We start from the raw sequence: 23975 nt of genomic DNA, 5'->3' as shown, positions 1-23975 counted from the left end.
TATCCCTTACTACTCAAGCCGAGCTAAGGTAAAGGTATCTGCTAACCTGGGAACCATTCCCCATTATCAACTCAGCTTTTCCTGCAAAGAAATCCCCAACACCTGTGCCCGATCCATAAATAAAAAAAAGCTGAGCTTCCGAGGTCTCCCACTGCCCAGGTCAAATTTCAATCCCACTGGACTTAATGGAGGAAGCTCTTGGGCCTTTAGAGGTCAGACCTCGTAGAACAGCAAGCTCATGCATGCAGGTGGAATGGGAACACAGCCCAGGCCTGTACAACCTGTGGCCCTCTGGTGGCTGCTCCTTATCAGAGGCACGTCATGCCATGACTCTGGGGTGAGCACAGGCGGAGAGGTGGCTCCCAGACTGAGAGAGGGGTAGGTGATGGGCTCCAACACGTAGGAAGAGGGACTGGCTAACCAGGGGAGATAGGGGACAAAGCACAAACCACAGACCACTGGAAAAAAACCCAACAACCTCTGAGTTTTATTGTTCCCCATGTGGGGTAAATACAGAGGGAACAAATCCCTACAGGGGAACAGATGATGGCTGGAGCAGACGGTGCAGTGAAGCTGCACCCCCATGTGACAGCCCTACCCATTCTGAACCCCCCCCCAACACACCAAGACAGCAGTCTGCCCTTGGCCCATGAAGCCAAGGACCTGGCTGCAGCAGAGAAGGGGAGCCATGGAGCAGAGGGGGCCCCATCCTGCAGGGCCCTCAAACTTGGACTGAGAACCTTTCAATTACAAAGTGTCGTCCTCTTGAGGCAAACACAATGTTGTGGTTTGGGGATGGGAGAGGGGTCTGGGTTAGGGCGAGAGCCTACACTGTGGGGAGTCTGAGTCCAGAACTTAAAAGGTGGAGGGAAAAGGACTGAGAAAGACTGGGGGGCCCCACCTTGTTGATGAGCTCCCAAGCTCAGGGATCAGGTCAGGGAGCCCATCAGGGAGGGGGAGTGGGGCCTCCTTGGTGATGAGCCCCCAAGGTCAAGAGGCTGAAGAATAGGAGGCAGTTTGGGGAGCGTGGTGGAGTCTCCCTACTTGTCAATGAGCCCCCCAGGTAAGGGGGCATGTTGGGGAGCCCTCTGGTGGTCCCCTGACTTGTCAGTGAGCCCCAACATTGGAGGCTGAGAAGTAGCAGGCAGGTTGTGAAGCCCAGCTGGGGTCCCCCTACTTGTCAATGAGCCCCCCTTCTTTTAGCTTGAAATAAAAGAATTTCTCCAGGGCACTGGCACAGCGGCAGTACTCGCTGTCTGGCGGGTTGTACTCTCGGCAGTTGGCGATCACTCGCTGGAGGTCAGCCACAAAGAGTTTCCGAGTCACATAGTAGCGGCTCCTGAGACGCTCCGTCATGGTCTTCAGGTCTAGGGGTCAGGGGACATGTGTGAGATGCTGAGGGAGGGGAGCAAGGGTAGCCCAAGTGTTACAATGGGGAGGGCAGCTCCTCCAACACCTCATCCAGAGGAACCCTGTTGGTCCAATGGGGGAAGAGGATGGGTTGGGAGGGGGGAGGTATCCAGGCATGAGGCAGGAGGAGGTTGGGGGGCAGTGGGAGGGCAGCAGCTGAGGGCCGGAGGGGGGTCTAGACTGATGAAAAGACAGATATGAGGACAGAAAGGGAAGCTGAGGAAGTATGTGAGGATAGAGAGGTGACCAGCGTCTCACCAATGGGGAAGCGAATAACTTCATAATAATCGGGAGCCTCTGCCTTCTTCACAGGCTCCATGAAGGGCCAGGCACTGGGGTGAGTCTGGAGGGAAAAAGGGACACATGACATGGAAGTCAGGCAGGGCTAAGGAGGCAAACCAAAAGGGGACCTCACTCCCTCACCCTTTTGCCTCCTTTCTCCCCTAGGGAAGGCTATTTAATGCAATAGCTAGGGAACACCCTACTCCATCTCAAACCTTACCCTACAGTTTAGAAACTTAACAAGGGAAATTGGGCAGGGGGGTTTGTGTTGGGTTTTGCTTTTTGGGAGGTTTTGCTTTTTTTGTCTCCTGTACCTTGATCTGAGCCAGAAGGTTTTTGAGGGTTGTATAGAGCTGATCAGGATCCTTGAGCTCTTTCCTAGGTGGGGACAGGAAAGAGGGAAAGTCTAAAGTCCTCCATTGCCCCCTCACCTATCCCAGCCCCCAAGACTTCCACTTAACACTCACCCTTTCTCCTTCCCCAGCGGCTTCCATCCCGTCTCGCCTGAAATGTGGGGCAGGCGCAGTTAGAGCAGGCAAGATAGGAATGAGTCAAGGGTCACAGCCTCTGTCCCAGAATGTCTCTGGAAACTGAGCTGGGGGGTAGGGAATGGACCTGGGGAGTGAGTCCCCTGACCTCTCTTCTGGTCCCCAAAGCAGGCATGCATTCTATCCTACCTCAGTAAGAGCAGTTTCCTACCCATACTGGCCAATGCCATCCTCAAGCCTACAAGCTCTACCCTGTGCTTCCCCCCCAAGCAGCTCAGACGCCAGTCACTCACGGATGCCAGGGACACTCTCCACGGGGATCTGCCTTACACCCTCCTTGAAGCAGCTGAGCCCCGGGTACACCTTCCGAATCTGGGCCTGTTTGCGCTCAATCAGTTTCTTGATTATCTGCAGGTTAAGAAGTGGAATGGGGGCCTCAGTCTCTCCCTCTCGCCCAATTTCCTCCCTTGGGTAGAGAGGGGAAAAAGGTCTTTAATCTCCCAAGAACCAAGATGTCCTAGGATTTAGACATGGAAGTCTTTACAGATCTTCTAAGTCTAACTACCTTATTTTACAGAAAAAGAGACAGTCTCAGAAAGTGGAAGCGACTTTACCTGGGTAGTGAGCCATACATAGCTCCTGCCCTTCACCAACAGTGCAGAAAGAGAAGCTAAAGTTCCAGCCACTTCAGGAGGTAGAAGGGCGTTCTCTAAGCACAGGTATAATTTTTAATACCCAGGCCCCTGGCTGACTCACAGAGGGGCAAAATGAAGGGAGCAGAGAGCCTGTCTCCAAAACCTCCCAGTTTTTTCTAGGGGAGGGTAGAACCTGGATCCTCTCTCACCTGTTCCTTCCAAACACCCTGGGAGAAAGCAGGGAAGAGCACATCTAGAAGAGGGGCCAAAGATGGTGACCTGAACTTGTGGGTATTTCCCAAACCCCAAGGGATTGGAAGATAGAGCAGCTGATGAAGCTGAATGCTAGACAGTTAGCCCTGCAGGCAAGACTGACTATTACCTTGCAAATAGACAAAACCTAGTAAACTCGACTGTGGCTCAGGGATGGAAAATGAAAAGGGGAGAATGGTCATCAAGGCAAACACATCATGCAGGGGGCAGAGAAAACCTGGGAGCCCAAGAAGGATAAGTAGCGGGGCATCTGGCAGAATCAAAGGATAGGATTCAGTAGAGTGACCCAAGTCCCTGAGTGCTGTTTTCCATCCCCCTACTACACACAGACACACACACCCCTACCTCCTTCTGCTTCTTGATGATATGGGAAAGCTCAGTATAGGGAATCCTGGGATTCAGCTCACATTCCATCAGCGTGGCCCCCTCATAATCTTTAATATAGCCCAGGTAGCGACTCTTGGGAACCTTGATGTCCTTGGAGAAGCCCTAAGACAGGCACACTATCACTGAACTCGGCTGTCATCGACCATGGAAGCAGGCAAAGGAGCTCTTTGGAATAGTGATCTGAGAGCTAGCTTTTGAGTCAGGAACCCAGGTTCAAATTGTGGCTCAAACACATACTAGCCACATGACCCCAGGCAAGTCACTGAATCTCTCCACACCCCAGGACTCTCCAAGACTCTGCTACAAATAGCCAAGCTGCTGCAGTGAAGAGAGCTTCCATCCCAGAAGTTCCCCACAATGACACATTGCAAGGCCAGGGAAAAAGCAAAGCCCCATGCCAGCAAAACATGTGTGCCCAAAGCTCTGCATCTCCATTCAGTGCTCTGGGCACAGTGGGCAGTCTGTGATTGGTCAGATGCACCCCAAGATAGCATCCCTCCATACTCCTTCCCACTCCAAAAATATCTTCACTCTTTCTGGACCTTCAATCTTATTGGTGGGCATGGGATGCTGAGATTTCAGTAGGACTTGGCCCCCACAACACAGCTCACGATGGGAAGTGCTTCCCCACCTTGCCTTGGGGAAATCTAGGGGCCCAAATAAAGACCCACCTCCCCTCCTGCCAGAGGGAACCCCCCCCATCATGAGGAACAAGAGCCCAAGGAGCTTGGGGCAGGGAGTGGAGTCTGGAGTCACCTGCTTCTTGAAGTAGCCGATGGCGTACTCATCCGCGTAGGTGAGGAAGTAGAGGATGTTGTGCTTGATGTGATACTCCTTCAGGTGGTTCATGAGGTGAGTCCCATATCCCTAGGTGGAGGGGGGTCACCAGTGAGGAGGGGGTCACTCCAGGGAAGAGGAGGGGGAACTGGCATCCCAGGACAAGGGGACAGAGTTCAGAAGAGGAAAGAATGTGTCTGGAGGGAGGAGGCGAAGGGGATGACCCATGGCAGAAGCACACACTACACACCTCGTCCTCACCTCCACCCCTCCAGGGCTCAGCTGCAGCGCCAGCCCCGGTGGGAGAGGCCTTTCTGCCATTATTAGTGCTCTCTGCCCTACCCCCATATTACTCTGTACATTTCACATTTACTGATCTGGGTCTATGTTGCTGCCCCATGGCAGACTGTAAGCCCCCTGAGGACAGAGATTTCATCTCTGTCTTAGCACCTCTACTCTGAACATGGTGCCCAGCACACAGCTAGGGCTTAATAAAGGCTTGCTAACTTGACTGAGTCAGGTAGGGTTGATGTTTGAGAATGTCCAGAGAAGACAGGGAATGGAGAAGGGAAGAGAATGAATCTGCCAGGAGATTCCAGGGCTGGAGGTTTAGGAAACGGAGCAAAAGGGCAGGGCATCTCACCTTCACTTGCTCGTTGGAAGTGACTGCACAGAAGACAATTTCCGTAAAGCCCTGGGTGGGGAACATTCGGAAGCAGATTCCCCCAATGACCCGTCCATCTTTGATGAGGGCCAATGTCTTGTGCTTCCTTGGGGTAGGGAATGGGAGGTAGGGAAGGGGAGAATCGGTGGGGGGTGCATTATCACTGCTCCTGAAAACCCTTCATCAGGGTTCAGGTCCCCTCAACTTACTGCATTGGCCGGGTGGGCCTCCTAATAGGGAGACCAACCTCTCAGCCTTCCTGGGGCTACCAGGGAGGAGTTCTTCCCCACCCTCTCTCCTCAGGGATTAGGTGGAGAGGTTGGAAGGGGCCACCTCTTAACTGGGATCAGGGGACAGACTATTACTAATGCTTAGAGAATGGAATGGGGTAGGGAAAAAGAAGGGAGGTAACAAGTTAGTAAGGGTCATGGGGGTGAGTTCTCTCTTGGGGCACATGGGCCATTCTGTGGGATTAGAAGTCATGTGTATTCCTTAGAAGGGCCTTCCCGGGGTGAGACTGAAGGGGTCAGAGATCAGGATTAAAGAGCCAAGGGCGACTCACGGGTCAAACACAAGTCTGGCAATGTACTCTTTGGGCATCCGGGGCAGCTGGTGAGAAAAAACATTCTGCAGCCCAACTAGCCAGAGCAGTACACGCCGATTGGCCTTTGGTGCCAGTGAATTTCCTATGACGTGGAACTCGATGATCCCACGACGCTCCTCCAGCCGAGCAGTCTCATCTCGTGCTGCATTGGCTGAGAGTAAGCTGGTCTGGGGGGGGGAAAGAATGAGACGCAGAATGCACAGTGCTCCCCAACAGGGTGGGAGGCTGCCACTCCCTCCACCCTTACAGGGACAGCAGCTCCCCAAACCCATACCCAGATACCTCAGGCCCAAGCATGGCCGCAGGGTCTGTGATGGTCAACATGACCTCATTGACCAATTCCATAGGAATATCCCCCATTACTCGAAGCCGCTTTGCATCTTCTAGGGTCAGGTTCTCAGGAAGCTTTCTCTTCTCACCTAGGACAGGAATTGGGAGGGAAGGCATGGAGAGACCCATTAGAACTAGAAATGGTCAGAGACACAGACAGAGCAGGATATTTGTAAGAGGAAATAGAGAAAGCAGAGAGCCCTGGGGAGAACGGCTGTGGAGGAGGACAGTGCAGAGAGGGGCAGAGAGGATTAGCTGAGGCAAAGAGATGTTCCTGTTGGAAGGGTTACAGATTAGTAGCTGTATACTCACCTGGCATGGGCTCTGCCCCTCCAGGGTCCAGGCCAAGGGAGCTGCTGCTGCTGCCACCCAGGCTTTGGGTGAATAATGGGGCACTTGGCACAGCTGCAGCAGTGACAGTGGCTGAATGAAGGGTAGGAAGGAGGGATGGTGGGGCAAGATATTAGGGTAGAGAACCAATCACCCCCTACACCTCCACCACCACCACACCACGTCTCTACCTGATGGGAGGTGACCTGTCAAAGATAAACTCAGTTGTCTCTTCCCAATGTAAGGTCCCCAGTCCCTGGACCCCAGCTCAGCCCTACCCTTTGGTCATCACCAGGATTAGGAGCTCTACAAAGCTAGGTACCTGGCCGGGGAACTAATTGTGGCCCCTCCGAGGCAGGCATGGTGAACCCTGACTCCCAAATAGGGGAATTTTCCCCATAAATCTCTTCCTCCAACATGGACAGGAACCTGGGGAAGGAACAAGTCAGTTACAAAGTGTGTTCCCCAAGGACAATCACTGCTCCCCACCCCTACCAGGATGGTCACCATTCCATTCAGAATTGCTACCATGACACAATACAGTGAAGAGAACACTGGATGTGGAACCAGAAGACTCCAAATCAACTCAACAAGCAATTATTAAGCACCAATAAAATGTCAGGCATTAGGAATCTGAAGCTAAAACAAAAACTCAAAAGTTCTTGCCCTCGAAGAGGTCACACTCTACTGACTTTAAATCCGAACTCTGCCTCTCATCAGCTATGTGTGACCTTAAGCAAGTCTGAGCCTCAAGTTCCAAATGTGTAAAAGGAGGATGGACCAGAGGACACCTCAGATCCCTCCCTTCTATCTCAACCTACAATTCCTATGACTTTTCTTTGTCAGCCAACCTCAAAGGCCAAGACCCTGGCCAGGCACTGGTGATAGACAATAGGCAACTCCCTATGTGATGGAGAAGACACTGTATCCACCACTCAATGAGCTGAAGGACAAAGAGACACACAGCCTTAAGAGACCCAAAGAAACCAGGAGCTGGACAGAACTACAGGTAGGAGAGGTAGGAAGGATTATTGGAATGGCTAGAGGGAAAACAACTGGAATCAGTCAAAGAGGCCTTCCTGGAAGAGGCACCCTTGGAGTCTTCTCCCAAATGAGGAGTAGAACAAGAGTTAATACAAAAAAAGGAACAGTGAGAGAAACATACTGGAATCAGGAACAATCACACTTCACCTGGAAGACGGTTGCAAAACGCATGGAAGAAAAGAGCAAGGTGAGGAAGACCTGCAAAAGGGCCAGGTTCTCCTGTCCCAGGCTTCTTTTAAGAAATGGGACATGAGGAACTTGAATGACAAGGGGACATGTAAATTCTGCCAGGCTGGACCAACGTACTTGGGGAAATGGGTTAGGATAAGTGTCCTCTTCTCAGGCACCAGTTTGTCCTTCTCCACCCTAAACTTCTCCAGCAGCTGACGGCGGGTAACAGTAAATATGGACCGAAGGAGGCTTCGTCCAAAGACGTGGGTTGTCTCATAGCGGGGCAGGCTGTCACAGCTTTGTGGGACATGACAGTAACACAGCCACCTGGGGCAGAGGGGGTTGGAAAAAGCAAAAACACTAAACCCAAAGGCTTTAGACTGGGCTTCTGGACCCCAGTTCATCTTGTCTCCTCCATCTCTAGAGGATCCCTCCTCCTCCACTTCAGCTTCCCTTACCCCTCCCCCCATGGACTAGGTGATCTGTAAGGTCACTTCCAGGCCTAAACATTGTATGTGCTTATGACTCCATAGCGGTATCTTTTTTGTTTTGTTTTGGAGGGCAATTGGGATTAAGTAACTTGCCCAAGGTCCCATGGCTGTGTGTGTGTGTGTGTCTGTGTGTGTGTCTGTGTGAAGTGTCTGAGGCTGGATCCGAACTCAGGTCCTCCTGACTCCAGGGCCGACATTCTACTCACTGCGCCACCTAGCCACCCCCCTAGCGGTATCTTTTTACCCCATCTCCTTCCAACCCAGACGAGTCACCAGGTCCTTCCCCTTCACTGTTCCTCCCCTTCCCCAAAGCCTTCAGTCCTCATTCCCCTAGGACCTACCTGGTATAATTGACCTTGTAGGTGGCAACATCTTCACCCTGTGACCTCTGCCGGAACTGGGCAGGAGTCTCCAGCTTCCAGTAGTTAAGGCAGAGCAAGAACATCTTTGAGAGCTCGAACATTGTCTGTCGCTCCCTCGGGGCCAGATGGCTGAACTTAAACTGCACAAAATTCAGTACACCCTTCAAGAAATGGGGGTGAGGTAAGCACTGGAGAGTTAGGGGTGGCATCATCCCCATTCAACAACATCTTCCTCCTTCCTTCCTTCCCAAAGTGTCCAGCCCAGGGCACTCAGAAAAGGGGTGTCCCTACCTCCTGAGGATACTTTGGAGGGCTTGGAAAGGAGTCTTTCATGCCAAGGGAATTAAAGATGCACACCTCCAGCACCTACTGCCTCCTGCTTGTATCCTCTGGAGTCCCTCTTCTAAAGGACAGCCCATCAAGGCAGAACCCATTGCCACCTCCTCTCCAGACCCTCTCCGAGGTCCTTTAACTGCTCCTTGTCTGGCATGGTCCCAAACCACTTCTTAGCACTCTGGCCATCTTCTAGCTTGTCAATGTTCTTCCTCAAACAGGTCTCTTAGACACACCACCCCAATACCTCATCACCATCCTCACCTATTTCTAGGGAAAGTAACATCTCCGCAGGCAGTAACATCCTGTACCCCAGACACACCTGCTCAATATTGGGCTTCTCAAAGGGGGGACTTCCCAATGACCCCTCCACAACTGGACGTGTCATCTGTAGGATGCATTTTCTCAAAAGCTGGGGGAGACAAAAAGGTTTCTGAGGTTCCTTCTTCCTCCTCTACTTCTGCAAAATCCCTTCATTTCCCCCTTCCCCATCTCCACACCCAACTATGCTCACCTTGAAGAGGTAGAAGTAAACCTGCTTGGTGTCTGTGTCTTCTTCCTTGTGCACAGACATGAACAAATTCTCTACATCCACCACCATCCCCAGCAGCCTACTGATCTCATCCTCAGATACATTCTCCAGGTGGGACACGTGGTCAGCTGCAGGGAAAGGAGAGCACAGAATTGTGATGGTGAGGACTGCTGAGGTATCATTAAGGAGTCCCTGCTCCTTCCAGTAAATGGGGAGAGGGGGGACCTCCCTTTTCCCCTCTGGAGCCCCAAAACCTGTCAAGTGGATTGGTTCCTTCCATGTCTGGTGAGTTGCCAGGATGGCTAGAGACCATAGCTGTTTTGCTGCCTCCAATAGGGGTTGGGGGCAAGGGTCCTGTTCTGAGGTGACAGGAGTGCCTACCTTCTTCTCTTATGAAACACTCCCACATGCCTATGCTTCAAATCACCTTTTAAGGGGTATCCTAGAGCAGAAGTGTCAAACCTCTAGGATAACATTAAAATGGAACTGGGGAAGGTTTAACAAAATAAATAAAAGTAGAATATGGTATAGATAATGTTAATTTGTAGTTTTCTTTCTAAGTCTACATGGGTCCCAAAGGATGTATCTATTTGAGTTTGACACCACTACCCCAGAATGCACTTTCACATGTCTCTGCTCATCTCCCTCTTCAAGGATTATCTCTGGTCCTCCAGGGCATTTAAGATGGGACCACCTAAATCAGTTGATTCCTGGCTCCAATGCAACAACCACCCAGCCCAGACAGCCAAGGGTTTTTTTTTTGTTGTTCTTCCCACTCATGCTCCCTGGCCTCAGTTGTTGCCACTCTTGACCCTTACCCAGAGGATGTTCGCAGCTCCGGCAGGCCTCACTTAGGTTGGCTGCAGGCTGTTGCAGGTCCATTCGGGGGGCAGTGGGAGGTTTGGGGTTCTTCCAGCCATTACACTTGCAAGCATCATTAGCCTGGCAGGGGTAAGGAGGTAGAAACCACACTGCAACATCCATCCTCTCCCTTCCCCTTACCTAAGGAACCTGTCTCCAAGCTGATACTGGCCTCCTTGATAGTCCCTGAATAAGACAGTCCATCTCTTGGGTTCCTTTCTGACCCCCATGCCAAGACCTTCCTCCCTCATTCTGCCTCCTGGCTTCCTTCAAGTCCCAGCTAAAACCTCACCTACAGGAAACCTTTCCTATCCCCCCTGATGCTGGTGCCTTCCCTTTGCTGATTATTTCTTGTTTGTCCCGTATATAATTTGTTTATATATGGCTGTTTGAGTGTTGTCTCCCTGATAGACTGTAAGCCCCTAGAGGGCAGGGACAGTCTCTTGTCTCTTTTTGAATCCCCTGAGCTTAATAAATGCTTATTGCCAGACATAGTGACAGCCTGGCTTCACTTCCCAAGGAAGGTATGGGGGAGAGGGTCCTCTTCCGGAGAGCATCTTCAGGTGACGGTAGGGTGTGTGTGTGTGTGTGTGTGTAAGTGTGCGTGTGGGGGGGTCCCCCTCAGGTCCCATTCTGGTCCAGATCCCGCCCCCAGCCCCTGATGACCCCGCCCCCCGCTCCTAGTGGCCCCGCCTCACCTTGCAGGCCGAGAAGACCCCGAGCTTCTCCAGCTTCTTGGCCCGGGGCAGTGCGCGGACCTGCGCCTTCCTCTGGCTGGCACGCTGCTGCTGGCTCAGACCAGGCCGCGCTGGATCCCCCCCGGCTCCTGGCGCCCCGCTCCCTGCCCCGGGCGCCCCGCTCCCGGGAGTCCCCGCCGGCGCCGTGGCCGGGCTTGGGCCGGAGTTAGGGGCCGGGGCCGGGGCCGGGGCCGGAGCCGGAGGCTGCAGGCTCCGGGGCTGCGGGGCCTGAGTCTGGACCTGGGTTTGGGTTGAAGCCTGGGCCTGGGCCTGCGCCGGCTCCGCCATGGCCTCCCCCGCTGCGCAGCGCGGCGCAGCGCAGCGCTGCGAGGCGCACCCAGCCCAAGGGCCGCATGGGCCGCCCGGCGGCACTACGCACGCGCCGATATGCTGAGGCATGGCGGGAGTCGTAGTCTCTGCGTCCCCGCCTACCTCTGTACCTACTTCCGGGTCCCGTATTACCCTTCCCCAAGTACCCCGGGGTCCTGATGAGGCCCTGGAGAACATGCTAAAAAAGGTTGCACCTCGCCTCCCTCCCACCTCAGGCTCAGCGTTCTGCCTCAGTTTTGGGGATGATCTGGCCCTTGTCTACTAAGCATGTCGCCTTAAAGGGGTTTGGGGACGCAGGTTGGGGAAGCCCTTTATTGTGTCTGGCCAAGTACACACCCCACTCCCACCAGGCATCTCAGGACGGAAAGCCTTCTCGGCCTTCTAACGGGTTAGGAACTGAGGGTACGAGTGGAGACCGTGCAGAGCAGCGGGTCATTTTCTCCCCCGGGGAGTCGAGGCGGGGGAGAAAAGGCAGGCACCGTGCTCCCTGGGTGCAAGACGAAGGACTGGATGAGCTCTGGAGGGACAGATCATTGAGAAGGGTTAGGGTTAGGCACGGTGCCCCAGTTCTTGGTCCTGTACAATTTGGGACGCAAAATCTCCCCAGAGCTCGGGACCCTTCCAGCGAGGCAGAGTTTAGATACCCACCTTTTAAGGATGCTCTTGGCCCCGCCCCCCAACTCTTTTTAAAAGAGAAGTCAGGGTGAAGGGGCTGAACCTTCTGAAAGGGTCACAAAAAGGAATTGGAGCCGAAATAAAAGTTGGAGCATTCAAGGGGGCTCCAGGAGGTAGGACACGGGAGGAGCAAGAGTGAAACAGGTAAGCTTGGCCAAATCCTGACGAAGTGGAGCTGTGTGGGGACCTGCCACAAGCTTCAGGCTGGAATGTTTCAGGTTCCTTCCGCCATCCACCACCTCCTCTAAAAATGCGGCTCCAGGGTCTGAGGCTCAAGCACTAGAGGTAGGGGAGGATCAAGAGGCCAGAGTGGCCGAAGGAAGGAGGAAGCAGCAGCCTGGTACCAGTTGAATCTGGACGCTGATAGCTTCAACCTCCTGAAGTTGATAATAATGGGTGACAAGGCAGACACAGGGTTCGAGTGAGAGCCAGGGGCCCCAAGGAACCTGATCTTGGGAAGCATGGCTGATCCATGTACCAACTTAATACCCACTTAGATCCAGTTGGGGCTACTTGGCATCTTGGGCCTCCAGAAACACCCACATAGAGTTAAGGGAAACCCTAGAGTGCCAGCAGCTTAGACTTTTAAGATTGAGAGGTTAGATCCCTGGGGATAATAGAATTTTTAGAAGGAAATCTGAAATACTGTGAGTGTAGGAACTGCCTTTGACCACCCTCATTCATGGAAGTGGGGAAAGGGGGAAGAATGGGGAGATTACAGGGGTAATCTTTAGGTTAGGTTCTCTAGAAAAAGCACTCAGAACTGCTTCCTGGGAAAGTTGGAGGTTAGGTAGATAGGTTGACTTCCTGTGGCAGGTGGAAAATATCAGAAAGGGGTACTTGTCAGAAAAGTCTCTGCTTAGAAATATCTTCTCTCATAGAAGCATCACATAGACTGGGAAAGGGTACTCCCTTGCTTTTAAGACATGATAAATACTGGGGCAGATCTGAAAAAGGTCAATAGGGCGCACAGACAGTTCAGGAGGGAGTGGAAAGAGGTAGGAAGCAGCAAAACCAAAACAGTTAACAGTTAAACTTAATTCAACCCACTTATAGGGGGGTTAATGTAATCAAGGAGCTGAATGTAAGGTCCTTCTGTCCTTTGCACTTCAGTGGTTATCAAACTCAAATGGAACCAAGGAGGCACTAATCCTTACAGAAGGATCCCTTTGGGTTGTATATTGACTTAGTTTTAAAATGTAATATCTATGTTTTACTATATTTTTTTTGTTATTTCCCAATTACATTTTAATCTGGTTCTGCCCCCACTCAGGAGTGTTGCTGACTGCATAGCTTATTTGATGCTTCTGGTGTAAGGACAATACGATTGATCCAGCAAGCAGTGTTCCCACTTTCCCAGATAAGAACCAGCTCCCTTAGTGCAGGATGGCAAAGCTTTCCAGAGAAGTTTGCCAGCTCTGAGGATGGTTCTCAGAGGGAGCTGTTTCAGCACCTCCTTTCTGCATCCTAAACAGAGGAAGCTAATTCTCCCCTTCCTGGCACCTAACACTAAGATTGATTTGACTCCAAGGAGGTAGAAGTAGCATCTCCACCGGAGAACAATATTGGTCTTGAATTCAAGCTTTTGCAAATGTGTATATCAAAGGAGAGTTAGGAGGCCTTAGACTAACTGCAGCAGAAGTGTTGTAGCCCACAGTATTATTCTCCCTAATAGCAGGGTAGAAAGGAGACAGGAGCACATTGATGCTTGGTGCTCCTTGACCACTGTTTAGTGATCTGATAGCCTGGGTGGGGTGGGACAAATTGACTTTCACAGAAGTAGGGTGGGGCATCTTCCCCATTAGCTGAAACCCCCAGGAAGTGAGGGGGTAGAAGGGGAGAAATAAAGAGGTGGGCCAGTCAAGATGACTAGATGCTGCCTAAAGCAGCCATGAAACTCTTTGTTCTGTTTTTGGTTTTTGCTTTTTGGAGGGGGGAAGGCAGGGCAATTGGGGTTAAGTGACTTGCCCAAGGTCACACAGCTAGTAAGTGTGAAGTGTTTGAGGCTGATTTGAACTCAGGTCCTCCTGACTCCAGAGCCAGTGCTCTATTCACTCTGCCACCTAGCTGCCCCAAACTCTTTGTTCTTGTTGCTAAACAAGACATCTCACTTAGATGCTGGTGACAACCAACCACTTTCTAAATAGCTCCAGGAAAATGAGGGAAGATAGGGAAAAAGAAAACAAAAGTTGTTTCACAGACCCCTGGTGAAGAAGTTCAGGGAGGGGAAAGTCATTCAAACATTACCATCCAGGCCTGCCTCCCCTCATGTGCCATTACCTTTCTCTGGCTCAGGAAGTGGGAAAATACTTTTTCCGTTGATAATCCCCTTCTTAAATTGAAAAAAAAAAAAAGCCTTTTTATTCATCTCAGAAGCTACTAGGATCTGTTTGTAAATAACAGAGAAAAACAATATTAATGAAATAAGCCAAGTGAGAGGTCGATCGGTGTACTATATTGACAAGATACTGATTGGTTACATGTTGAAGAAAACATACAATACAAAATACAGAAAAAGTTGGTTCCGTTCCCTTCTCCCCCCTCCCCCCAAATACTCATCATTATGATTTGGTCAAAATAGGGCTCAGAGCCAGAGGTCCAGGTGGTAGCAGGAGATTTGGGAAAAGGGTTCTTGGCTGCCATAATAATGCTGTTTCTCTCTGGGCTGTGAGTCAGTGGGGTGAGGTAAAGGAATAGGGTGGCCCCAATAAGAACCAGCTGAGGGAAAATCCTCCTAGTTCCCTTCCCCACCCAGGTTTTCCTTCCATCCCAAGATAAACCCCACTCCAAGACAGTGAGTGAGGATATAATGAGACTGAGGTGCTACCAACACTTCTCCCAATCAGCAAAAGGGACAGGAGGGGTAACCACCTCCCTATCCCCCCACCCCTAAAAAATACAAGGGTAGGGAGAAGAATTGGGACATGCAGCTACCACCAGAAAAGAATAAGAGGGGAGGGGAAGAGCTGAAGTTCATATATATTAAAAAAGTGACTTAAGACTTAAAATTGAATTAGTATTTGTACAGAAAGGTGCGGGTGGAATAGCTCCCTCCAGCCTACGATCAAAAAATATATGGAGAAATCACGGCAGGCCCCCCCATGGCGGTGGCTCGCTCTCGTTAAGTGCGATTGGTTAGAGTAGATTCCAGTCAGGTTGTTCAGGCAGGGAGAGGTGGGGGGCAGTGGGCGGGCAAGTGGGGCTCAGTTGCTGCAGCACTGGCTCCTGCTGGTTGGGCTGTTTTCCTGGAGGTCCACACCCCGATTCCGGCCCGGGGCACCAGGTGCATTCTGGGGCTCATTCTTGGGCAGCTTCTTGGCTGGAGGGTGAAAGAAGAAAGAGTTCATATAGTAACCACTCATACCAAGACAGAATGGCTAGCTGAATCCAAATCCCCACACCTGAGTTCTGATTGTAGCCTTCAATTTTAAGGTGGTCTTTTAAGGGCAAAAGCAAAATCACTTGAGAGGTGGTGGCTGGTTCCCAACAAGTAAACAGAACACTCTGGATCTCCAGACTACACGGGGATCCAAATAACCCTCAGATTTTGGGGCAGCAGATGAGAAATGGTCTAAATTCTTGGAGTCAAGACTAACACCAGGGAGTATCTATTAAAAGGGCAGATTCTACTTAACATCACTGCCCCCAGATCCATTCCCACAGAAACAGGTGTGTTCTTGTATTCAATCACAATCACATCATCCATATAGCCCAAGACAGGACCACAATAGCTAGGCAGCTGGAGGGCAGAATGACCAGAATGTTTAACCACTGAAGCATAGATGGTACCCCTCCTCCATTACCTAATCCCTTAAACTCCTCTTGCCTTTATAATATTAACGCTATTCCTCTATTCTATGTAAATTTCTGTTATGTAACTGCATCTTTACCCTATGAAAATTCATCTTGCTTTCTCTAAAGTTGCTGGTTCCTCTTGGAATTTAGCCCACTTCATGAGAGGTGTCAATTTCAATAAATGCCTATACTTGGATTAGAGGTGGTTTGACTCTGAATTCTTTAAGACGGTTCCACCACAACACATCATGAAACCACAACAGTTTTAGGCTGGGCAGAGACCCCCCACCTCAACAGTTTTTGGCCTTTTTGGGTTTAAACTGAAACAGTAGTGCAGGAAGGGAAGGTACAAAGGAACTCACCTATTGCCATGAAAATTTCATTCACATTCATTGCTGTCTTTGCTGATGTTTCCATGAACAGCAAGCTGTTGTCATCTGCATAGGCCTGTGCTTCCTTGGATAGAAAGGGAATGTGGCTTGGTCAGAGACCCCATTGTACCTTCTCCCCACCCCCCATGTATACGCAGGCCTAATCCTCCTGCTCTGCAATGGCCTTTGACTTGAGCAATTTTTGATTCCATCCATTACCACTACTCTAAACTTCTCACTTATCCCACAAATATACAGGAGGTTCAGTCACTCTTTCCCAATCCTACTTGTTTCTCCTATCCCTAAGGAAAGAACAGAACAAACAGCTACATCCCCAAGGCCTTGCTGTCACCCCCAGTCTCAAGACAGGATCCCCTCCAAGTCCTCGGAAAATCCATCAAAAATAAGAAAGGAGGCACAAGGGACAAATTCTCTTTAGATGGGGGCAGAGGGAATAGAAGTATTCTTCCCAGCCCTGACATGATGCCTTCCCTGAGGCTCTGGGCCCATTACTCACCTGGAAATCCACAGCTCTCTTGCTAGCCAGGTCAGCCTTGTTGCCGGCGAGTGCAATGACTATGTTAGGACTAGCCTGCCGCTGCAGCTCCTTCACCCAGTTCTTGGCCCGTGCAAATGTATCCTGGATGTGGGACAGGGGCACTTACCAAGGGAATGGAAAAAAGTTTCTCTTCCACTGCATTTACTGACACTGATTGAAATCCCAAAGCCCTCCCACTCCAGGGCAGTTGAGCTCAGAGGCAAAAAAACCAATGTTTCAGTGACACAACAGAAAGAAGCAAAAGCTTTGGGACCTATATATGGGGTGGGGGGTGGGTACAGACTGGGACCTATTAGCCTCATCACTGTGTCAGCTGATTTTGCTTAATGGTTTATTTGATCCAGGAGAGAACTGGGAGAGAGTGAACTGACTCAAGTTAAAACAAGAGGCATCAATAACACTTTAAAAACCAAGATGACAGCTGAGATTAAGGTCTTCTTCTAGAATGCCTCCTTAATCTGAAAATTCACAGGTAACCTAGAGGCTACATATATATGTTATGTTAATATTAAATTGGCTTGGGGTACTCTGTGTCAATGTTTTTACTTGCTACTCGCTAGATTTGAGATAGTAAAAAAAAGAAATCCAAATAATAATGAGGGATCATAGGATCACAAATGTAAAGCTAGAAGACCTTAGAGATCATCTAGTCCAAGCTCTTCATTTTACAGATGAGGTAACTGAGCATCAGAGGTAAAATGACTCGCTCCAGGTCACACAGGCAGGAAATGGCAGAGGTAGAGGGCCTATCTAGCTCTAGAAATTGAGTTCTGTAAGGATAAGGGGAAAAGAGGTGATTTTCTTACTGTATTTGTGATGTCGTAGACCACAATGGCTGCCTGAGCGCCCCGATAGTACATGGGGGCCAGGCTGTGATACCGCTCTTGTCCTGCTGTGTCCCAAATCTCAAACTTGACCGTTGTGTCGTCCAAGCAGACAGTCTGTGTGAGGAAGGCCGCTGAAAGAGAAGCCATCCCATGGGTTGTGGGGAAGATAAGGCCCCGTCACATTGGGCACTACAGAGAATCCCAATACCCTTTTCTAATCTCCCAGCCAGGGATGAACTCTCCAGTTGGGGTTCTGGAACTGAGGAGTTTCCTTCAAGGCAAGGAAGGGGCTGATAGCGAGAAGCCTTTGGCTGGAATAAATGTGAAGTAGGCAGGAGAAGAAAATGGATAGGTCGTGATGGGAAAACCGACAAACCAACCAACCAGGACATGATAGGATTGGGTCACAACATATTAGGCATATTTGGGTGGAGGGGGAAGAGTTATGAAGGATCCCATAAATGTGACTAATAGAGAGTTGATGTCCAAAATAACTAAAGAAATAATAAGGGTTCCTCTGCTACCCTTGATAAGCTCAGGATACCTGGGCCTGCTCAATTACATTTTAGGTACTGAAAGCAATAGAAGACACAACTGTTGAAACACTGTTAGTGAAACTTGGCGCCACAGCCCAAAGAAGCAAAGACAGCGATGGAAGTCTAATCTATGCCAGATATTCATTTGTGATAGTAAAGAACTAGGAACCATGCCTGTCAAAGGAAGAGTGGTTAGAAAAGTGATATGAACATTATGTAATATTATTATGTGGTTAAAAAGGGATGAATCAGGAATTCAGAGAAATGTGTAAAGATATACATGAGCTGATGCAAAGCAAAATAAGAACCAAGAGACCAATATATATCATAACTATGATGATGTAAATAAAAAGATTACTAACACAAATTGGATACTGACTAACGGAAAACCCAATGACTGTCCCAGAGGACAGAAAACAAAAAAATTACCTCTCTACTTCAAGGCTGGGGGCAGGAAGGGAAAGATGAAAGAGATACAAATTGTACCTGTTTTCAGTACTAGATAATTTTGTTTTAATGGCTTTCTCTTGTTACAAAGTGTGTTTAATGAGAGGGGAAGAGAAGAGTGAAGAAAAATGACCATTTATTTTTTTATTTTTATTATATATATTTGAATATTTGATTTTAAAACTTTGAATTCCAGATTCATTCCCTTCCTCCCTTGTCACCCACCCTTACTGGGAAGATAAACAGTTCAGTATAGGTTGTACATGTGTGGCTAATGCAAAACAATAACATAGTAGATATATTATAAAAGACTGATTATATTTCCCTCCCTCCTATCCCACCTCCTACTTGTTCTATTCTGCACTCTGATCCCATCCCTTTTCACAAGTGGGTGCTTCCAACTTCCTCCCCCCCAGCCTGCCCTCCCTTCCATCATCCTCCCTCTCATCCCCTTCCCCCCTACTCTCCTAGAGGGTGAGATACCCTATTTAGTGTGTATTTCATTCCCTCCTCAAGCCAAATTCAATGGGAATAAGGTTGACCCATTCCCTTTTCCCTTCCTATTCTTTCCCTCCATTGACCCATTTTCCCCTGCCTCTTCTATATGAGATAGCTTACCCCATTCTGTCTCTCCCCATCTCCTCTCATTATATTCCTCTCTCACCTCTTAATTTCACCTTTTAAGTATCATCCTTCCTGTTAATTTGGTCCTGTGCCCTCTATGTATACCTATAAACATATATACACATTCACATATGTATTTATATGCCCATATACCCTCATATATAGACATATATATATTTCTATTCCCTTCAACTACTGAGAAAAGTTCCATAAGTTACAATTATTGTTTTTCCATGTAGGAATGTTAATAGTTCAACTTTGATAAGTTCCTTATGATTTTTTTTCCCTGTTTACCTTCTCACGCTTCTCTTGCTTCTTGTATCTGAATGTCAAATTTTCTATCCAACTCTGGTTTTTTCAGCAAGAATGCTTGAAAGTCCTCTATTCCACTGAATGACCATATTTTCCCCTGAAACATGATACTCAGTTTTGCTGGGTAGGTGACTCTTGGTTTTAATCCCAGCTCCTTTGACCTCTGGAATATCATATTCCAAGCCCTTCGATCCCTCAGTGTAGAAGCTGCCAGATCCTGGGTTATCCTGATTGTGTTTCCACAATATTCAAATTGTTTCTTTCTGGCTGCTTGTAATATTCTCTCCTTAATCTGGGAATTCCGGAACCTGGCTATAATATTCCTAGGAGTTTTCTTTTTGGGATCTTTTTCAGGAGGTGATCGGTGGATTCTTTCAACCTCTATTTTGCCCTCTGGTTCTAAAATATCAGGGCAGTTTTCTTGGAGAACTTCCTGGAGGATGATTTCTAGGTTCTTATTTTGATCATGGCTTTCAGGTAGTCCAATAATTTTTAAATTATCTCTCCTGGATCTATTTTCCAGGTCAGTGTCTTTTCCCATGAGATACTTCACATCGCCTTCTATTCTTTCATTTGTTTGGATCTATTTAACAACATCTTGATTTCTCATAAAGTCATTAGCTTCCATTTGCTCCAGTCTAATTCTGAAGCAATGATTCTCCTCATTGAGCTTTTGAGATTCTTTTGCCATTTGAGTTAGTCTATTTTTAAGGTATTATTTTCCTCAGTCAGGCTGTTGACTCTCATTTTGTAATTTTCTTGCATTGTTCCCATTTCTCTTCCCAATTTTTCCTCCATTTCTCTTATCTGCTTCTGAAGGTCCTCTATGGCCTGTAACCAGCTCGTATTTTCTTTTGAAGCTTTTGGTGCAGGAGTTCTGACTTCACTGTCTTCCTCCTGTTCCATGCTTTGCTCCTTTTTGTCCCCAAAATAGGAGTCTAATGCTGGAATCTTCTGTCTGCTTTGTTTCCTTTGCCTGGTCATGTCACCCCTCAGTCACTTGACCCCTGGGCCTTTTGCCACAGTAGGACTCTGCCACCAGACGGGGAGCTTTCGTCCCAAACGCTGGGGTTTTCTCAGCTGCCAGAGGTATTAGATGGGTGCCCTCTCTGAGGTCTCCACATGATCTGGCAAGCTGGACATACACCCCAGGACCTCCTCCCTAGACTGCAATCTAGATCCAAGAAGGTCAAAGCAGGAGTGATTACCCCTCAGACTGGTGCTTGGTCCCCCTACATTCTACATGCCAGGAGCTGAAGCTGCCACGTGGCGCTGGCTAGCTGTGCCAGGCATCTCAGCGGCTTCTCGCCCCGGGGGCAAAAGCCAAGCACTCCCACTTACTGGGTCCCAAAGTCCAGACTGCACTGACCTCTTACTTTGTCCTTCGCATCTATGTGTTGATAAATCTGGAAACAGCCACAGCTGCTGTTGATCTGGAGTCTCTCTGGCAGGTGGCTGGTCAGGCCCGCCCTGGGGCTAAAGCCTGGGCATGGGGCTGGGCTCAGCTACCAGAGCACTGCACTGGCCGAATCCTGCCAGGCTGTCCTCAACAGGAGGTTAGCTTCTCTGTGTCATTTTGCAGGTTCTGCGGCTCCAAAGTTTGTTTAGAGTCCCCTTTTTACATGGATTGGGGAAGGTGGAAGCTGGAGCAAGCTGGGAGGTCCTGCTTCTACTCCGCCATCTTGACTCCCTATTTTTATTTTTTAAAGCAATTGGGGTTAAGTAACTTGTTCAAGGTTTCACAGCCAGTTATTCTGAATGACCTTTATTTTTAAAAAGAAAACAATGGGTAGGGTGGGAAAGGTCTCAGGATCAAAGAAAATATGTCCCTGTTTTTCAGTCAAGGAGAGAATGGAACCTGGAAACTACAGGCCAGGGAATATGACTTTTGATTCCTGGCAAAATTCTGGAACCTATCATTAGAGATGGTTAGTGAGCACCTAAAAAAGGAGGCAGTGATCATAAGGTCAGCCTGGCTTTAACAAAAACATGAAAGATGAAGCCATTTCCTTTTTTGAGAGGGTTACTAATCTGGTAGATCAAAGGAATGTTGTTGATATCACTTACCTCCATTTTGGCAAAGCATCTGATAAAATCTCCTATGCTATTCTTGTGGAGAAAATGGAAAGATATCAGTTACAAGACAGTAAATGAGACAGAATTGGAACTGGGCTGAATGGCAGAACCTAAAGACTCTGCCATTAATTGATCATGAAGTCTTCGTTAACAAAGTTGTGTGGGATAGATAACACATTGGATGCAGAAAGAGCTTGGCAGGCTAAAACACTGGGCCAATTAAAGATGGAATTCAATAGGAATAAATGTTAAATCTTACACTTGGGTTCCAAAAAGCCATCTTCAAAAACAAGAGGGAAGGCACGACTGGACAGCACTTAGTTCTGAAAAAGAACTGAGGGTTTTAATCATCTGTGAGCTCAGTATGAACCAATGTGATATGGAAGCTAAGCAAGCTAAAGAAGACTTAGGTTGCACTGAGAAGCAGTGCCCACACTGGAAAAAAAATTCAGTTCTGGGCATAACATTTTGGGAAGAGAGACTGACAAATTGAAGAATGCTGAAAGGAGGATACTTAGGATGGTGAAGAGACTTCAGTTCATGTCAAAAGAGGATAAGCTGAAGGAGCTATGGACTAAAAGAAGAGAAGACTGGGGTCTGAGAGTTGAAATGATAACTTTTTTCAGTTACTGGAAATTACTTGGAAATGGAATTAGATTTTTCTTCTTTGTCCCAGGGGACTGAACTAGGAAAAAAGGGTGGAAGCTGCAAAGAGGTAAATTTAAGCTTGATGCAAAGAACTTCCTAGCAATTAGAATTCCCCATAAGGAGCCTTAGGAGGTAGTGTGCTCCCTTCCCCCGCCAAAGGTCCTCAAGCATAAGCGGGATGATCACTTGTCCCATATCATGTTAAAAATGATTCATTCTCAGGTCTGGTTTTTACTTCATATTCTGTGAATCTGTTCCTCCTAACATTTCCCAGGTCACACCCTGGGGGAGTTTACTATTTCAGTCTGGCTTCCTGACATTCAGGTCATTTATGGGCCACCATTTCAAATAAAAGAAATATGAAATGTGACGTCTTCGGAAGAAGGAACTGTGTTAGGTGCTAGGGATGCAAAACAAAGAAAGAAACAGTACTAGTCTTCAAGACACAGGTTTTCAGAAGGAGGATACAATGTATACTGATAAATACAAAGAAATCTTAGGAGCCCCAGGGCTGATCCTTGAAGAAAAGCTTCTGAGAGTCAGAGATGAGTAAGAACATTCTAGGCACAAAGGCCCATTTGTATAAATGCACAGAGACATCTGTAGAGTTTGAGGAACCACTAGTATTCCAGTGGGGCTGGAGCAGAAAGAGTAATGTAACAGGTTGGAACCAGGCTGAAGAGGGCCTTAAATGCCAGACGAATTTTGTATTTTATTCTGGAAGCAAGAGGAAGCTACTGAGAACTTCTGAACAGAAGAGAGTTAAGACCAGAGCTATGCCTTGGGTGAAGAAAGACAGGGGTGATATACTTTACTGGTCCAAGGGGGCTCCCTCCTCCAGCCTTCAATTCCTCATAGTACATACAACGAGTCACTCACTCAAAGGCATGACACTGCATCCCTTGATGAAGTAGCTAAAATTATTGCCTTCCCTTAACTGGACCACAGAAAAAATCAATATCCAAATTGCAAACTGTTCAGGCATAAACTTCGCTACCCTAATACATAGTTAGGTACTCCCATTACTTGAATATGAGGAAATGTGGCAATGCGGGTTCTCACCACTAGGGTGAGCATGTACCCTGAGGGAGATCCCAGAAGCACAAACAAACACACAGTCCCTTTTGAGCCAAAGGATTCCTGGCCAGCTTTGTTCAAAAGGCTGGTTGTCTTCTTTCTTTTCCTTCTCCTACCCCACCCCCACCCCTTCCCCAAAGGACGGAGAGTGCCACTTCATTTCCCCATCTCTTCCTCTTGAACCAAGTGCTGAGGAAGCAGCCGGAAAACTGCTGATAGGACCTGTTTGTGTCTCCGGCTGTTTAGAAGTCTCTTACTAACCAAGATGGGAAATGATAGCAACTCAAATCCTGACAATTTTAAACCCTCCCCATCATGAATGACACTCCTGGGGCACAGGTCACTGAGAAATCACATTAATGAAGAATTCCTCAGAAGGGGATGGGAGCCTCACATCCTAAATGCTGACTGTCAGTTGGGGTGGGGAAAACCACTCACATGAACCTAGCTTAAAAGATGGGGTAAAGGTCAGCTTCAGGAAACCCAGCCCTCTTCTATACACACACCAGGCCAGTTTGGGAAATGAATGCCTGTGGTTGGGGCAAGGAGAGAGGTAGTAGTTTCTTGGTGTCAGGTCAATTGTCTAGAAATGTTTTTCTAGAGAGTAGCCTAGAGAGGAACATCACTTTCTGCACACTTTTTCTAAGCATGTTCCTGGGACAAAATATTCCTACCAATTCTCCCTGAACTCTCCCCTACCAGCCCTCTCATCTCCTCTGGCTGGCACTTTGCCCCACCAGTTATCCTATCTTTCTTCTATTTTTTCCAACCACATGTTCAGATCTCTCCTACTCATGGAGGGGAAAAAAGCCTTCTGACCCTTTTTTCACTAATTTAGTATACACCAAGGCTCTGTCTATGTATCGTTTCTCCCTTGGTCTACTCCATACTCATGGTTTCAGCTATCAAAGCAGAAGACTCCCAAATCTGCCTCTAGCACTGACCCATTTCTACTCCAGACCTAAATTTCCACACATTTGACATCTT

General features: G+C 48.5%; 2 protein-coding genes across 6 annotated transcripts in view; both read right to left on the bottom strand.

Annotated features, from left to right (window-relative positions):
• Positions 1 to 459: 459 nt before the first annotated feature.
• On the bottom strand, positions 460 to 11125 carry KAT2A (lysine acetyltransferase 2A). Of its 2 annotated transcripts, XM_069067677.1 has the most exons (19): positions 10956 to 11089; positions 10673 to 10777; positions 9932 to 10055; positions 9096 to 9241; positions 8904 to 8993; positions 8228 to 8409; positions 7531 to 7722; positions 6503 to 6609; positions 6163 to 6273; positions 5803 to 5939; positions 5479 to 5687; positions 4896 to 5022; positions 4232 to 4342; positions 3434 to 3577; positions 2474 to 2588; positions 2160 to 2196; positions 2007 to 2070; positions 1669 to 1753; positions 460 to 1367 (listed from the first exon to the last, which is right to left on the bottom strand). In XM_069067677.1, the coding sequence occupies exons 1-19, from the start codon at positions 11064 to 11066 to the stop codon at positions 1174 to 1176; spliced, it is 2391 nt and encodes a 796-aa protein (XP_068923778.1). In that variant the 5' UTR covers positions 11067 to 11089; the 3' UTR covers positions 460 to 1173. The 2 variants fall into 2 exon arrangements, with proteins under 2 accessions (XP_068923778.1, XP_068923777.1); XM_069067676.1 differs by having other exon boundaries at positions 10673 to 11125.
• A 3024-nt stretch (positions 11126 to 14149) lies between these two features.
• RAB5C (RAB5C, member RAS oncogene family) overlaps positions 14150 to 23975 on the bottom strand; it is a 45866-nt gene continuing 36040 nt past the window's right edge. For all 4 annotated transcript variants that reach the window (XM_069067674.1, XM_069067673.1, XM_069067672.1 and 1 more), the window contains 4 exons: positions 17248 to 17399; positions 16400 to 16522; positions 15874 to 15967; positions 14150 to 15035 (listed from right to left, as the gene is read on the bottom strand). In XM_069067674.1, the coding sequence (XP_068923775.1) occupies positions 14920 to 15035; positions 15874 to 15967; positions 16400 to 16522; positions 17248 to 17399 (485 nt within the window). In that variant the 3' untranslated portion in view covers positions 14150 to 14919. The remainder of the gene's footprint in view (positions 15036 to 15873; positions 15968 to 16399; positions 16523 to 17247; positions 17400 to 23975) is intronic.

Source organism: Petaurus breviceps, unplaced genomic scaffold (assembly GCF_028583685.1).
Source record: "Petaurus breviceps papuanus isolate PSGF00001 unplaced genomic scaffold, PetGlider_PUasm1.0 90750, whole genome shotgun sequence".
In the NCBI taxonomy this organism is placed as follows: domain Eukaryota; kingdom Metazoa; phylum Chordata; class Mammalia; order Diprotodontia; family Petauridae; genus Petaurus; species Petaurus breviceps.
This window is presented reverse-complemented; position numbering and strand designations above follow the sequence as displayed.